We start from the raw sequence: 17,418 nt of genomic DNA on the forward strand, positions 1-17,418 counted from the left end.
AATTGATGAATAATTTTCTACCAGATACGAGTTGACTTAAGTTCTGATCTCTTGATTAAGTGGCCACCCATCTTAAATCAGTTTGTAATGCAGGAGATTTTCTGACACAAACCTGATGGAGCAGTTAGAGTCCCACGTGTAAGCCACCGCTGCTATTCAAGTGTATTTCTAACTAGCAAATGTCATAGGCTCATTTAGCCAATTTGTCATTGATTACGTTTTATGCTCAATGAGGCGAGGCTGATCAGTGCTAGGAAATATAATGTTTTTGCAGCGTCACCACCAAATGCTGAAAGATCAGATACAGCAGGAGCCAGGTGCAGTGTAAAGCCCTCACAAGGCCTTGGAGAGAGTGCAGAGGAGACGTACTAGAGTGGTAGCAGGGATGAGGGGTTTCAGTTATCTGGAGAGACTGGAGAAGCTAGGGCTGTTCTCCTTAAAGCAGAGATTTAATGGAGGCGTTCAAAATTATGAGGGGTTTTGATAGAGTAAATGGGGAGAAACTGTTTCCACTGGCAGGAGGGTTGGTAACCAGAGGACACAGATTTAAAATAATAGGCAAAAATGTCAGGGAGGGTGGGGGGGATGAGGAAAAATGTTTTTACTCAGCAAGTTGTTATGATCCGGAATACATTGCCTGAAAGGGTGGTGGATGCAGATTCAATAGTAACTTTCAAAAGGGAATTGAATACATATTTAAAAAGGAAACATTTGCAGTGCTATGGGGAAGGAGCAGGGGAGTGGGACTAATTGGTAGCTCTTTCAGAGAGCTGGGTCAGGCACGATGGGCTGAATGGCCTCCTTCTGTGCTGTATGATTCTATGACTGTTGGTTCCAACAGGTGCCTTAACTACAAGCACAGAAAAGTTCCCCTAGTGTGCCAGCATCGACTGTTCCAATTCCCATTCTAGCCATTCTTGTGGCCTCTCTGAGTGTGCTTGCCAAATTAGAGTCTGTTTATATCAACTTGATAACTGTCTTGTGCTGTGGGCCCACACTTGCTAGGAAGTGGATTGAAACTACTCCAAGTTATTTTGTGTAGGGCCCATACTGCCGGCAGAGAGAGGAGAGTGCCATCTGCCTGGGCTGGATTAAAACATTCTCAAAGACGTAAGGACATTGCTTTACCCACTGAATGTATTTTGACTCCATCTATTAAATGTCAATTCTTTGCTTGATGCCAGGTGATAACTTTCCTCTCTGTATTGCTGCATTTGATCTGGATATGAAGAATGGGCTAAGAGTTGCTTAGAGTGACGCTGACGTGCCTGAATTTTCACTTCTTCTCTGTACAGAAGCAGATATCCTCTGCCAGGTAATCGTACACATATCAATTATGATGAAAAGTATAGCAACCTCAATGACAATTCCCATATTGGGAAAACTTACTTTTTTTGTAGGAGATATTTTAGATGATGCAATCCCTTTTAATCAGCTCACAGCCAGGTCAGTGGAGTTAGACGTGTTTCATGGAGTGAGAGCAGAAAGAGGAAAATCTGGCTATTAGAAAGTTTTTGCCCACTTGAATCATGCCTTCTGCAGAATGATCAGAGAGTAAAATTGACAGCTCAGGAGACTGCTAAAAATCTACTTTCAGAGAGAAGGATGAGACAAAGTGCAGCACTCTAGGAACAAAGGAATATCGGAACAGGAGCAGGCCATTCGGCCCCTTGAGCCTGTTCCGCCCTTCAATTAGCTCATGACTGTTCTGTATCTTAACTCCATCTACCCGCTTTGGTACCGTAACCCTTACCTAACAAAAATCTATCAATCTCAGTTTTGACATTTTCAATTGACCTAGCCTCAACAGCCTTTTTGGGGAGAGAGTTCCAGATTTCAACTACCCTTTGTGTGCAGAAGTGCTTCTTGACAAAATCCCTGAATGACCTAGCTCTAATTTTAAGGTTATACCGCACCACCCCCCCCCCCCCCCACCTCGCCCCCCCCCGTTCGAAGAGGACCCGGAATGGACTGTGCCGTTGCCAGAGAGGCTAAAGATGTAGTAAAATAGTATGAGCATTTATAATTCTTTCTTTACTACAGTTGTGTTCATTTCTGTTAGTTGAGAAGTGTTTGGAGAAGCTCCAAAAACCACCTGTATAACTATAAGCATCCCATTGGAAGGAGAGCAGCACTAATAAATAACAGACATCCTGTCCATACTAAAAGTGCTTGCCAATAGCATTTTTAAATGACAATTTGAAATTTGGACGATAGTAATGTCGGTGTTTCATATCAATTTGCGTATGAGCACTTATAGATGGTTCCTTAACAATTAGTACCCGGCAATGCATCAATTAGACAGAACCGTTTAGAACTGGATTGGAGTCTGTCAGCCTGCAAGATGGAGTTTGTAAGCTAGGAGAAGCTGCTTTTGTACAGTTGTTTTAAACCTGATTAAATCTATCTCTTTTGGAACATAGGAACAGGAGTAGGCCATTATGGGTATTATGTAATGAGAAAGGATTGATTAGCAATCTTGTTGTGCAAGCCCCTTGGGGAGGAGCGATCATAATATGATAGAATTCTTCATTAAGATGGAGAGTGAAGTAGTTGACTCCGAGACTAGGGTCCTGAATTTAAATAAAGGAAACTATGATGGTATGAGGCGCGAGTTGGCTAGGATGGATTGGGGAATGTTACTTAAAGGGTTGACGGTGGATAGGCAATGACAAACATTTAAAGATCGCATGGATGAACTACGGAATTTGTTCATCCCTCTCTGGCATAAAAATAAAACAAAAAAGGTGGCGCAACCGTGGCTAACAATGGAAATTAGGGATAGCATAAGATCCAAGGAGAGGACATATAAATTGGCCAGAAAAAGCAGCAAACCTGAAGATTGGGAGCAGTTTATGATTCAGCAAAGGAGGACAAAAGGATTAATTGAGAGGGGAAAATAGAGTATGAGAGTAAGCTTGCAGGGAACATAAAAACTGACTGTAAAAGCTTCTATAGATATGTGAAGAGAAAAAGATTGGTGAAGTCAAGCGTAGATCCCTTGCAGTCAGAATCAGGGGAATTTATAATGGGGAACAAAGAAATGGCTGACCAATTAAATACATACTTTGGTTCTGTCTTCACAAAGAAGGACACAAATAACCTCCCAGAGATGTCGGGGAACATGGGTCTAATGAGAGGGAGGAACTGAATTAAATCAGTATGTGTAGGGAAATGGTGTTAGGGAAATTGACGGGATTGAAGGCCGATAAATCCCCAGGGCCTGATAATCTACATCCTAGGGTACTTAAGGAAGTGGCCCTAGAAATAGTAGATGCATTGCTGGTCATCTTCCAAAATTCTATAGACTCTGGCACAGTACCCATGGATTGGAGGGTAGCTAATATAACCCCACTATTTAAAAAAGGTGGTAGAGAGAAAACGGGGAATTATAGACCGGTAAGCCTGACATCGGTAGTGGGAAAAATGCTAGAGTCAATTATAAAAGATGTAATAGCAGAGCACTTGGAAAATAGTGACAGGATTGGACAAAGTCAACATGGATTTACAAAAGGTAAATCGTGCTTGACTAATCTACTGGAATTTTTGAGGATGTAACTGGTAAAATAGATAAGGGAGAACCAGTGGATGTGGTGTATTTGGACTTTCAGAAGGCTTTTGATAAGGTCCCGCATAATAGATTAGCATGCAAAGTTAAAGCACATTGGATTGGGGGTAAGGTACTGACTTGGATAGAGAACTGGTTGGCAGACAGGATGCAAAGAGTTGGAATAAACGGGTCTTTTTCCGAGTGGCAGGCAGTGACTAGTGGGGTACCGCAGGGATCGGTCCTAGGACCCCAGCTATTCACAATATATATTAATGATCTAGACGAGGGAACTAGATGCAATATCTCCAAGTTTGCAGACGACACAAAGCTGGGTGGGCGTGTGTGCGGTGAGGAGGATGCCGAGAAACTCCAGTATGATTTGGACAGGTTGGGTGATTGGGCAGATGCATGGCAGATGCAGTATAATGTGAATAAATGCGAGGTTATCCACTTTGGTGGCAAAAATAGGAAGACAGATTATTATCTGAACAGCAATAGATTGGGAGAAGGGGCAGTGCAACGAGACCTGGGTGTCCTTGTGCACCAGTTGCTAAAGGTAAGCATGCAGGTGCAGCAGGCGGTTAAGAAGGCAAATGGTATGTTGGCCTTCATAGCGAGAGGATTAGAGTACAGGAGCAAGGATGTCTTGCTGCAGTTGTACAGGGCCTTGGTGAGACCACACCTTGAGTATTGTGTACAGTTTTGCTCCCCTTATCCGAGGAAGGATGTTCTTGCCATGGAGGGAGTGCAGCGAAGATTCACCAGACTGATACCTGGGATGGCAGGAATGACATATGAGGAGAGATTGGGTCGATTGTGCTTATATTCGCTGGAGTTTAGAAGAATGAGAGGGGATCTCATTGAAACTTATAAAATTCTAACAGGACTAGACAGACTAGATGCAGGAAGGATGTTCCCGATGGCGGGGGAGTCCAGAACCAGGGGTCACAGTCTAAAGATAAGGGGTAAGCCATTTAGGACAGAGATGAGGAGGAATTTCTTCACCCAGAGAGTGGTGAACCTGTGGAATTCTCTACCACAAAAGGCAGTTGAGGCCAATTCATTAAATCTATTCAAGAAGGAGTTAGATATATTTCTTAAGGCTAAAGGGATCAAGGGATATGGGGAGAAAGAAGGGACAGGGTACTGAATTTTGATGATCAGCAATGATCTCATTAAATGGTGGAGCAGGCTCGAGGGGCCGAATGGCCTACTCCTGCTCCTACCTTCTATGTTTCTATGTTTCTATTCAGCTCCTCGAGCCTGTTCCGCCATTTAATGAGATCACGGCTGATCAGTGACCTAACTCCATATAACCGCCTTAGCCCATATCCCTTAATATCTTTGGTGAACAAAACTCTAAAAAAAAATTCAATATTGGATTTTAATGAATGCCAGAACAGTTTCAATATAAGAAGTATACAGAGGGAAAGTAATGAAAAGGATTAGTGGCATTTTACTTACTATATCCTGACACTGGACTCAGGCATTACGTGGAAACTCATCTTTACTGTTACATGGGTTGACTTGTATCAGACTAATGCTAACAATTTTCTTTTGTGAGTAATTAATATGTCTGCTGTAGCTGGTAATTAATATTTTACCTTAGTGAAGACCTAATTATTAGAAATAGAGACTTCTAAAACAAGCTTGCTGAAGTCATACCATTAGTAATTGAGATTTAAATTGCACATGTGCTAATATAAACAAAATCCTCATCATCTCGTCATAAATCTTCAAAGCATTGGAAATGGATTGTGGCTAAAATCAATTTCAGTCTGTCTTTAGCTTCTGTATGCATTTTTGTCTTTGTTTTTTATTGTGTGCGTGTGCATCTCTCTGCTTTTGTGCACTTGTCTCTTTCTCATCTTTTTATGTCTTCCTCTCCTAGCACTCTATCTAAATAAACACAACCAATCCGTACGATACAGAAGGCAGAATACTCACTTTGCACAGTTGTACAGGTCACAGCAATAGCAAGTGTTACTCCGCACTTTCAGACTGCATGATTCCGTGAGGCTCTGGCAAGGCACCTGCTCCCAATCGAAAAACAGGAAAGTATAAAATGAATGCCATACGTTTGGTAATAAAAGAGCTGGAAATAAATGTTTTTGATAAGCATCGTAAAAATTATATGACTATGGGTGGCAACAAAGATTGTTAAATATCATAACCAGAACAATACTGCTGTGTGCCGCTGACAGTTGGAGTTACTCACAGTCCAGCTCTGGTTATGCCCATTACTGATCACCTACTTGTGCAAGTCTGTACTGCTATTTGAAATCACATTGGACCAGCTACTACGATACCCCGATTTTAATTTGTGATGTGAGTCGCCAATGCAGGCGGTGAACAGTCCATCCCCCACCCCCAGGGGTGCGATTTTAACTCCGGGATTCATTTACATGCTCGTTCACTGACATCGGCCTGAAGCCAGCGAGAATGACATCATCACGGGCAGGTGGGAGTCCAAATTCGTGGGGGGAGGGGTGGGGGGGGCGGGTGGAGGGGGGCACAGGTCACCACTGGGGACGATGGAAACGGTGTCCAGCAAGAATTTGGCGGGGCGAGGGGTTCCAAAAGTATCGATGGGGGCAGGGTATTGGAGGCCCATAGTATCCTTGTGAGCCCTGGATGAGCACTTCTGATCCTTCTGGCCCACAAGGAACCTTAAAAAATCTTTTCAAAAATCACATACCTAGGCCTTCTGTGGCCAGGATCCTTCCTGCCACCACTTTCACTGGCAGGTTCGAGACCATCTGGGCCCGTGGTTAAAATGGCCTGCTCATCCCAATAACATCATCGGGATACAATTTTGCCATTGAAATTAGGTCCCCACTCCTCTGGGGCGGGGCGCCATCCCGTGCCTGAATTCAGGCAAGTAAAAATGGTGGTAGGGGGGGGGGTGGCGCGGGAACGTGGCGTGGCACAATGGTGGCGTGAATACACTTGTCATCTTAACGCCTAGCCCGCCCCACCTGCATTGGGGCAGGGGGGTTAAAACTGATCCTTATGTGTGTGTCCCTAAACAATGGCCCATATTTTCCGATCGGAGGCTTCCTGCGTGCGGAAAAATCTACGTCCTTACCTGAGAGCTCCAGAGGTCCGGCCATTTCCGCTCCTGGGCCTCTCCATGACAAAATGCGCAGGGCCCAGGTATCCCAGGGGCGCAGGCGGTTCGCAAGCGTCCCTGGGATCACATGGGCCATGGGGAGCCAATGGGAGAAGGGAATCTCCCTTCATACTTTTGACAGGTAGACCTGTCAAATATATGAATGGGGATCACTCCAAAAACACATCAAAACTTTAAATACATTTTTTTTTAAATCACGTTTTTAAAATTAGTTAAAATTACATTAAATTAAATATTTTAAACAAAAATTTTATTTTTTGAAAAAAAAATGAAAGTTTTTTTACAGGGCTAAAAATAAACTTACCTTTTTGAAATGTATTTTTAAATTATAAATGAGTGAAAAAAACATTTAAAAATTGTTTTTAAACTCTTATGCTGGTAAAAGCAGGCCTTACGCCTGCTTTTACCAGGTGTAAGGTTTTTAAGTGATTTCAGTGGGCGGAGGTCCTGCAGAAAGCGGAACTCTCCCCCCGCAGAGGCCCTTCTCCAAGGCAGGCGGAGGAGCTGTCAAGAGGATTCCTGACAGATCGGAAATACCGGTTTTTAGTGCATGTGCTTCACATGCCTGAAACCGGCATTTGCGAGGTCCCTACGGGTGTGTACACAGCTCATACACACCCATAGGCATCGGAAAATACGGGCCAATATCTTTGTGCTCCAGTATCGTTGTGAAAGCAGATATATTAAAAATAAACCATTTCAGTTAGCTGATAATTTTCAAATAAAATTCTGCCCATGTAGTTTTGTTTTTAGATACTGAAGTCTTGTTTTTATAAACTCATTTTAACCGATGCCTGCTCTTATTTTTAGGAGCAACATTCTCAAAGCCTACTGTTTTTTGCATGAATAAATTTGTTAGTTTGTTTTTATTACATAAAAGGTGTATGCCTTGTTCTTCTGGACAGCGGTATCTCACACATCATAAACAGCGATACAAATTATTGTGGCAGCCAGCATTGAGACTGCCACGTTGCAGGAAACTTTGGTTTATCCGGAGGTTGTATGTCCGGAAACCTCGATCTACCGGCAGAAATCAGGAGCCATTTTGTTAGGTTTTTTTTCTTCTCGTGGCTTTTTTTTCCAACAGCCAGGCTCTGGAAAGTCTCTCTGAAGCTGTTGCTAAGCTACAGAGACGCTTCCAAGGTATGGGCCGACTGTTTGAAGCTGTTGCTAAGCAACAGTGTTTGTTGTCAGATACGGAGATGAAAACCTCCGTATGTTTCAACATTAACACTGGTATGTCCGGCAGTTTTGATAGATCGGCAACAGCTCGGTCCCGTCGGTGCCGGATATAACAAAGTTTCCTGTATTAACAAAATGCCAAATTAAATACATATGAAATATATTCATACTGTTTCCTAAACATTACTTACTCCTATTAGCAGTTTTCTCGAGGGCATCCTATTCTATTAAGAGGGAGTCTGGTTATAATGAAAGGTTATAATGAACTCGATAGACTCTGTAACAGTACCCATGGATTGGAGGGTAGCTAATGTTACCCCACTATTCAAAAAAGGTGGTAGAGAAAAAGCGGGGAATTATAGCCTGACATCAGTAGTGGGGAAAATGCTAGAGTCTATTATAAAAGATGTAATAGCAGAGCACTTGGAAAGCAGTGACAGGATCGGACAAAGTCAACATGGATTTACAAAAGGTAAATCATGCTTGACTAATCTACTGGAATTTTTTGAGGATGTAACTGGTAAAATAGATAAGGGAGAACCAGTGGATGTGGTGTATTTGGACTTTCAGAAGGCTTTCGATAAGGTCCCGCATAAGAGATTAGCGTGCAAAATTAAGGCACATGGGATTGGGGGCAAGGTATTGACTTGGATAGAGAACTGGTTGGCGGACAGAAAGCAAAGAGTTGGAATAAACGGGTCATTTTCCGAGTGGCAGGCAGTGACTAGTGGGGTACCGCAAGGATCGGTCCTAGGACCCCAGCTGTTCACAATATATATTAATGATCTGGACGAGGGAATTGGATGTAATATCTCCAAATTTGCAGACGACACAAAGCTGGGTGGGAGGGTAAGCTGTGAGGAGGATGTCGTGAAACTCCAGTACGATCTGGACAGGTTGGGTGATTGGGCAGAAACATGGCAAATGCACTATAATGTGGATAAATGTGAGGTTATCCACTTTGGTGGCAAAAACAGGAAGGCAGACTATTATTTGAACGGCAATAGATTGGGAGAAGGGGAAGTGCAAAGAGACCTGGGTGTTCTTGTGCACCAGTCGCTGAAGGTAAGCATGCAGGTGCAGCAGGCAGTTAAGAAGGCAAATGGTATGTTGGCCTTCGTAGCAAGAGGGTTCGAGTACAGGAACAAGGATGTCTTGCTACAGTTGTACAGAGCCTTGGTGAGACCGCATCTTGAGTATTGTGTGCAGTTTTGGTCGCCTTACCTGAGGAAGGACGTTCTTGCCATGGAAGAAGTGCGACGAAGATTCACCAGGCTAATACCTGGGATGGCAGGAATGACGTATGAGGAGAGATTGTGTTGATTGCGCTTATACTCACTGGAGTTTAGAAGATTGAGAGGGGATCTCATCGAAACCTATAAAATTCTGTCAGGCCTGGACAGACTAGATGCAGGAAGGATGTTTCTGATGGCCGGGGAGTCCAGAACCAGGGGTCATAGTCTAAGGATAAGGGGTAAGCCATTTAGGACTGAAATGAGGAGGAATTTCTTCACCCAGAGAGTGGTGAACCTCTGGAATTCTCTGCCACAGAGGGAAGTAGATGTAATATCTCCAAGTTTGCAGACGACATAAAGCTGGGTGGGCGTGTGTGCTGTGAGGAGGATGCCGAGAAACTCCAGTATGATTTGGACAGATTGGGTGATTGGGCAGAAGCATGGCAGATGCAATATAACGTGGATAAATGCGAGGTTATCCACTTTGGTGTCAAAAACAGGAAGGCAGATTATTATCTGAATGGCAATAGATTGGGAGAAGGGGAAGTGCAACGAGACCTGGGTGTCCTTGTGCACTAGTCGCTGAAGGTAAACATGCAGGTGCAGCAGGCGGTTAAGAAGGCAAATGGTATGTTGGCCTTCGTAGCGAGAGGGTTTGAGTACAGGAACAAGGATGTCTTGCTGCAGTTGTACAGGGCCTTGGTGAGACCACATCTTGAGTATTGTGTGTAGTTTTGGTCGCCTTATTTGAGGAAGGATGTTCTTGCCATGGAGGGAGTGCAGCGAAGATTCACCAGGCTGATACCTGGGATGGCAGGAATGACGTATGAGGAGAGATTGGGTCGATTGGGCTTATACTCGCTGGAGTTTAGAAGAATGAGAGGGGATCTCATTGAAACTTATAAAATTCTGACAGGACTGGACAGACTAGATGCAGGAAGGATGTTCCCGATGGTCGGGGAGTCCAGAACCAGGGGTCACAGTCTAAGGATAAGGGGTAAGCCATTCAGGACAGAGATGAGGAGGAATTTCTTCACCCAGAGAGTGGTGAACCTGTGGAATTCAAAGAGTTGGATATATTTCTTAAGGCTAAAGGGATCAAGGGATATGTGGAGAAAGCAGGGACAGGGTACTGAATTTAGATGATCAGCCATGATCTCATTGAATGGCGGAGCAGGCTCGAAGGGCCGAATGGCCTACTCCTGCTCCTATCTTCTATGTTTCTATGTTTCTATATTTCTATGTTTCAATCTCACTTTTCCAATTTCAAACCCATATGAGCATATATAACATTTCAAACGCAGCTATGAAGTGAAGTGAAGACTGTAATCTTAAAAAATGATCACATGCTGGTAAGGCGCTTTAATGTTGCGGCTCCTCCTGCCATTCATAAATCAGTCAAGATGCATTCTCGCTGGTTTTGATATCCCAAGCATGTATTGAAGCCAAGGCATGAAGGCACGAATCTGAGAGAGTGGTACGCAAACCAATGGGAGCAAGGGGAGGAAATGAAATTGAATCAAAACACAGAAATCAAGAGGATGAGATGGAAATTGGCAGAGATAGAAATGAGTCAAGCAAGAGACAGGGAGACGCTAAGGGTGAAGAATATCATTTAGAGAATGTGGGAGCTGGTTATCTGTGCACACTCAAGGATCAAGTGTTAAACATAGATATAATCAACATTTCATATATAGTCATGCAAGTGCGAATGAATTGCTCACATATGACTGAGGCTTTGCACATCCTAGTTGTGTGCAAGTAATTACATCCAGCCCTTTTTTAATATCATATGGTTACAAAAGTAATAGATCCTTGATTTATGTATCTTATGTAACTCAACACCTTCCTCCAGGTGTGGGGATAGATTCTTGTCTTCACTACCTCAGCGATAATTTGGCTGGGTGGATTGCCCCAATTTTGTAGAATTTGTCTGATTTCCATTTATCAAATTGTACAAGTGCCCATTCTTTCTTTAGGGCCTCGCACGCAGCCGGAACACCTTGGAAAATCACGTGCATCAAGAAAGGAAAGAAATGCAGGCTTTCGCTTCTAACTTTCTTTCATTTCAACCTTTATGTGCTCTCAAACTGTGACACACATTGTATGATGCATATATCCAAGCACACAGTGATGACAGCCTTTGTAACTGGCTTCCCCTGCACAAACATTTAATGCACCTTAGTCTGTTTCCCTATTCTTCTCGCACCTTTTCCTTCTTTTAGCACCTTACCTTGTTACAACCTCTTTTGACTTTCCTTACTGTCTACCATGCCCCCTACCCTCTCCCCAACCGTAGCCATGTTTCTCCCTGCATAATCTTCGTTATTCCTTCCTCTTCAACCATTTCCTTGTATCCCTCACAACCCACACCCCTTCCCCTTATACTCTTTCAACACCAATTGATTGGTTGAAAGTCTCTTCTGTCTGATGGCCTAATGAAAAGACTTTTCCCAATCTTAACCTAGTTTTCAATGTGTTTGAGTTACCAGCACAAAACTAACCATAATTAGGCACAAGTTCAACACTTCCCTCGGAGAAGGCATTAGGAAGGCTGGTGCTTGAAGTAGAGTTATCCCACTGGTACAATGCTGAGTGCTATTCTGATGTTGGAGTGCATTATTTGAACACTGCAGAGGAACTTTTGGCCTGCAAAATGGACCACTATGTGCTCTTCTTCACATTTGTTGGTGGCCTCACCCATCTTGCTTACTGTTCTAAAAGTTGATTCTCACTTCAATCTAAATCATCCATCTTCTTATAACCACTTGGTCTGCATCTAAGCAGCCTTTTGCTGGTAGCCTGAAAGGAACACAAAGCACAAGATTCTCTATATGGAAAATTAACTCCAATGGTCTCAAGAATGAAGTTATTGTCACCCTATTTGACAGCTTGCAGTGAAAATTTCCCTTGTTAGTAGGTTCTGAGCAGCCAAAAGATATTCATGTTCTGACCAGACGCATGGTTCTTGATCAGACATGACGGGCGCGATCTTGCCAGCCCTGGGGAGGCGGGTATGGAGGCGGGACTGCCTGGAAAATGGCAGAATCTGGGGCAGGTGCCCAACCCGCCCCCAACCCGCCTCCATGCCATCTTGCCAGGAGGCGGGTAGCCGACCCACGCCAGGTCCCGTCTCCTTGGAGACGGGAAGGTGATTAGTGCCACTTATCTGCCTGTTAACAGGTAGTTAACAGGCAGATAAGAGGATTATTCCCATTTTGCCCACACAAGTGCGGGCTTCCCGAAGGCTCCAAACCCCGCCAGGGTCACCGAGGCAAGCAGTGGGTCTGCACAGGTCAGAGGGGTGCAAAGGTGTGCTGTGGAGGTAAGTGATGGGTGCAAGTGTGGAGCGGTGAGTATGTGAGGTAAGTGGAAAGTGTTAGTAAAAGTTTACTTACCTTTGTTTCTTCCTGCAGGCTTCAAGAGTTGGTTACGTGGAGAGTCTCGCACCTCCGCGGCAGAGATGACAGATGGCCGTTGCATTCTCCAATGCAGCAACCATCTAATTTCTGCTAAATAAAGAGGTTTGATGAGTCTTGAATTCAAGATCTCATCAAACTACAGAGAATGTCAGTATTTGACAGCTTCACAGAGCTGTCAAACAATGACAATTCATCTGTCAAAAAAGCTCCCCATTGGCAAAATCCAGTCCAACAAGTTAGGAACGTCAAAGATTGCCCACACTTAAATGGGACCTATGTTTTTATGCTCGAAACACAAGAGTGGCTGCAGTTGCGCATCAATGTTCTGTATCAATCCAAGTGGCAAAGCTACACAAACGGCCCTGAGAAACTCTTTTGCAGACTTGTGTTATCACACAGGATTTTGCATTTCAACTTTTGTAAAAAAAAAGAGATGACATTAATCACAGTTGGTGAAACAAGGATAACGGAGCGTGAATTAGACCGTAAGAGAGCTCTACATAGTGTCAGCTGTGGCTCAATGGTAGCACCCTCGCTTCTGAGTCAGAAGGTTGTATGTTCAATCCCCACTCCAGGGACTTGAGCACAAAATCTAGGCTGACACCCCAGTGCAGTACTGGTGGTTGTGCTGTAATTGTTCAATTAAGAACATGTAACTAATTTGATTCTTATAATTAGATGACGGCCTTAACCTAAATCAATATCATGAGCTAATTCATCTGTGCCTTGAGAAGTTGCCAAAGGTGAAAGGGCAGCGGCCTCAAAAGAGACTGGCAACTAAACCCAGGTACTGGCATGAATCTGCAAGCATTGACAGAGCAGCCCAGAACCCCACTGCTGAAGTGGAGACATGAGGTGGTTGCCAGGAGGCTTGCTCTCTGTGCCACTCCACAGCACTGGATGGATCAGCACTGCAATGTGCTGGCAAGGTGGTGGAGCCAAGCTTCAGGGGCATGGCTTACGCTGCATGATAGCAGCATAAGATGGTGCAGCACAGCAGTCTCTTTGCTGAACAAACCCATGAGAAGCTAAGTCCCATGTGGAAAACAAAGAAAAACAGTTAAGAAATGGCTAATGTCTACTTGGTTTTATATTTGTGTCCTCTCCAAGATCCCCTTCGCCACCCACAGGATGTTTACTGCTGCCCAGAAACCCTGGTCACCCATTTAAAGTGGTCTTTCTTTATGTCAAGTGTCCTGTGTGCCAAACCTACGGGAAATATAGTTGCTGGCTGCCAGCTCCGTATCAGTCAGCCACATAAACTCACTGAGCAATTGGGCAGCCAATGATCAAGCTATTCTTGAAGCATTAGTCCCATGGTGACATCCAGCCTGCAAAGGCAAGAAATATCAAGGATGTGCTGCCCTTGAGGATTAGTTTTTATCCAGGTCCAAAAGAACAATTGCAACTTTTCAAATATAGGTCAATAACATTTTTATATAATCTCTTTTGTTGTCCATAGGTTAAACCGTGTCTGAAAACAAATTAAAAAAGAGATTCGTGAAGAAAATAGGAAAGAGAAATGGTTGTGTGATATCAGAGTAGAGTGGAACTGTTCTATTTTAGTAATTGAAGGCTAAGTGGTCCAAAAGTGGTGTTAGAAATCTCATCATCAAGAAACTACTTATGAAATAATGCTGGATGGCCAGCTGGTGGCGCTGTCCAAGGAGTATAAATACTCGGGCGTCGGCCCCAGCTTTCCAGGGACATTTTGTAAAGACAAGGAACTAGTGAAGTACAACTAGACCTCCATGTTCTGAAACAAGTTGATTAAAGCCTTGCTTTCTGCTCAAACCAAGTGTGTAGTGAGTTTTATTACGTCATGTGGCACATAGGGTCAGTGACAGGATGCTCAGGTACCACCTTAGTGCTAGACAGTAGAGCCCCACCGCTGGGTTCGATTTAAACATTTATGAGTTGTTAACCTGTAAAGAACATGTTCTGGTGGCCAATAATTTGTTGGTCCTTTGGAGATTTCCTGGAACCCAAACATGTTTCATTCAAAATCCCTGCTCAACAGTCTGAAGGGCAGCACTCATAGTGTACAATACTACACCCATATATGTCAGCGTGAGTCAGTACCTTCAGAAGAGGAGGGATAAGACTTGGGGGCAGAGGAAACAGCAATGTTTTGCTGGAATAAAATTTAATTTGAGATATTTCATCAAAAACAGAATTAATTAAAAAAGGAGATTTATCAAAACCGGATTCATTATAATTGGAATTATTGTTAAAATTGTTGCATTTTCACAGCTTAGAAATTACCACCGTAAGTATTCTGATTTGAAATTATCATGACTCTGAATTATTATTTTATTTTATATTATTTTATTTTAACATAGTCCCAAGGCGCTTCACAGGAGTGTTATAAGACAAAAATTTGACACTGAGCCACATAAGGTGAAATTAGGGCAGATGACCAGAGGCTTGGTCAAACAGGTAGGTTTTAAGATGTGTCTTAAAGGAGGAAAGAGAGGTAGAGAGGCGGAGAAGTTTAGGGAAGGAATTCCAGAGCTTTGGGCCTTGTTGCTGAAGGCACGGCCACCAATGGTTGAGCGATTATAATCAGGGATGTTCAAGAGGGCAGAATTAGAGGAGCGCAGATATCTCAGGGGGTTGTGGGGCTGGAGGAGATTACAGAGATAGGGAGAGGCGAGGCCATGGAGGGATTTGAAAACAAGGATGAGAATTTTGAAATCGAGGCATTGCTTAACCGGGAGCCAATGTAGTTCAGCGAGCACAGGGGTGATGGGTGAACGGGACTTGGTGTGAGTTAGGACATGGGCAGCAGAGTTTTGGCTGACCTCAAGTTTACATAGGATAGAACGTGGGGGGGGGGGCAGCCAGGAACAGATGTCTCTTCTCCATTCCATATATCAATGTTCAGATGCATGCCTTTAAATCAACCTACAATATTAGAAAACGGTGACTAATTTTTCTGTCAAAATTTCAGTTCCAAACAATATTCGATCATTTAAACCATTCAGTCGCCAAAGATTTCTTCTACTTACAGTAGCCAGATAATTCTCATAAATATAGTTCTGTCCGCTGGTGTAATATTGGCATCTCGCTACATGCAGTGGTCTTAGATCCTAGGAGTAGAAAAAGATGGGAAAAAAATCTTCAATAAATGTCATCATTCAATAAATTTCAGAAACAGTCCAAACTAACTTCTTATTTAAGAGAGTTTTATTTAAAGATTATTTTTAAAGAATTATTCCCATTCACTACCACTGTTCTTGTCACCCACCTCTATTTGATACTCCCCCCATCTCCCAGCGTATTTATTTCAAAATCCCTTCATGACCTTGTACCACCCTACTCTAAAACCTGCTGCTTCTATCCCAACTAACATCCCCTGCTTCTGACCTCCGTTTAAATTACTGTCCAGGTCACTGGAGAGCACCCTGCTCTTTTTGAAAAGTCCCATGGGATCATTCATATCCATCTGAAACACTGGAAGGGGCAGACAAAGCCTAGATTTAATGGGTTGGGTTTTCATTGAGGAGTCGGGTAGGAGGCGGGACTACAACGTTCGGGGTTGTAGTCCCGCCTCCATCGAGTTCTAGCCAATCCACGCGATTTTGACTTGATTGACCTTGTTGAGCCCGCACAGCAGGCTCGGCAGGCCAATTAAGGGCCACCCGGCAACAGGTAACGTTACAGATTGATATTTCATCTGTCAAGACCTTTTGACAGATGAAATATCAGCGTTTCACAGCTATTTGAAGCTGTCAAACACTGACAATCTGTATTCTAAGTTAATCCCTTCCTCTCAGGATGATTTAGAGATCTCCCCGGAACAGAAAGCTGAATGCTGCAATTTTTGACAGCTCGCAGCCATTCTGCTTTCTGTGCCGGTGAGATGAGGGACTCCCGAGACCTGAAGGAAGGAAAGCTGTAAAGGTAAGTAAAGGTATGTAAAACTTCTTTAAACACTTTACACACACCAAACACACTTACCTTTGCACTCATGCACCCATCACTCACCTGAACACCGGACATCTCGACCCCTCCAAGCCCTTCATCCCGACGGTCCGCCTCCTCTAACTTGGCGTGGTTTGGAGCGGTCGGGAATCCCACACTTCAACATTAAAAATAGGGATTAGGCTAAAAACTGCCCATTAACTACCTGTTAACAGGCAGTTAATTGGCACTAATCCCCTTCCCGCCTCAGGGAGGCGGGTCCCAGTGTGGGTCGGGTACCCGCCTCCTTTGAAACTGGCATGGAGGTGGGTTGGGTGCGGGTTGGGTTCGTGCCCCCCCGCCCCCGATTTCGGGATTTTAACCCCCCACACGCCTCCAATCCTGCCTCCACGGCCCAATGAAAATCCTGCCCAATGTCTCATTCAAAGATCAGTAGTAATACTGCATGTTTCCGGATAAGGCTGTTTTATTGGTGGTGGGTGCTGGGATAGGGTAACAAATCTATCCTGCTTCTTGAGGACCAATGTGTCTGTTAATTCTTCCTAAATTGAAAGAAAAATATGACTCACAATGTTCATAGCTGTGAAGACGCCATCCACAACCACACAGAAGAATGCTCCTATTACTCCAAAACTGAGGAAAGTGATGGCTGCGACCAACTGTGGTGGGGAGGAAGAAACAAAGGCAGATTAATAAGTGGACACTTTAGTCATTTTCATTTTAAACTCAAGAGGCACTGCAGGTTTCTTTATACAAATAAATGTTTAAACATTAAACAATGAAGACCGCTATGATTCAGGTTTTTTTAACAACAACAACTTGCATTTATATAGTGCATTTAATGTAGAAAACTTTCCAAAGTGGTTCACAGAGTTGTAATCAAAAAATATACGGTTGCAGGAGTTTACAGAAATAGGGAGGGGTGAGACTACGAAGGGATTTATACATGAGAATGAGATTTTTTTAATT

The 17,418-nt window shown here is 43.6% G+C and overlaps 1 protein-coding gene across 1 annotated transcript in view; it reads right to left on the reverse strand.

Moving 5' to 3' along the window:
- Positions 1-17,418, reverse strand: part of LOC147115572 (transmembrane protein 255B) — a gene marked incomplete at its 5' end in the record, with an annotated part of 67,257 nt that overhangs the window by 9,810 nt on the left and 40,029 nt on the right. The window contains 3 exons of the mRNA XM_085989604.1: positions 5,498-5,583; positions 15,534-15,614; positions 17,019-17,108. Coding sequence (XP_085845730.1) covers positions 5,498-5,583; positions 15,534-15,614; positions 17,019-17,108 — 257 coding nt within the window. The remainder of the gene's footprint in view (positions 1-5,497; positions 5,584-15,533; positions 15,615-17,018; positions 17,109-17,418) is intronic.

Source organism: Somniosus microcephalus, chromosome 6 (assembly GCF_052327205.1).
Source record: "Somniosus microcephalus isolate GS21.2 chromosome 6, FLI_Smic_1.0, whole genome shotgun sequence".
Taxonomy (NCBI): domain Eukaryota; kingdom Metazoa; phylum Chordata; class Chondrichthyes; order Squaliformes; family Somniosidae; genus Somniosus; species Somniosus microcephalus.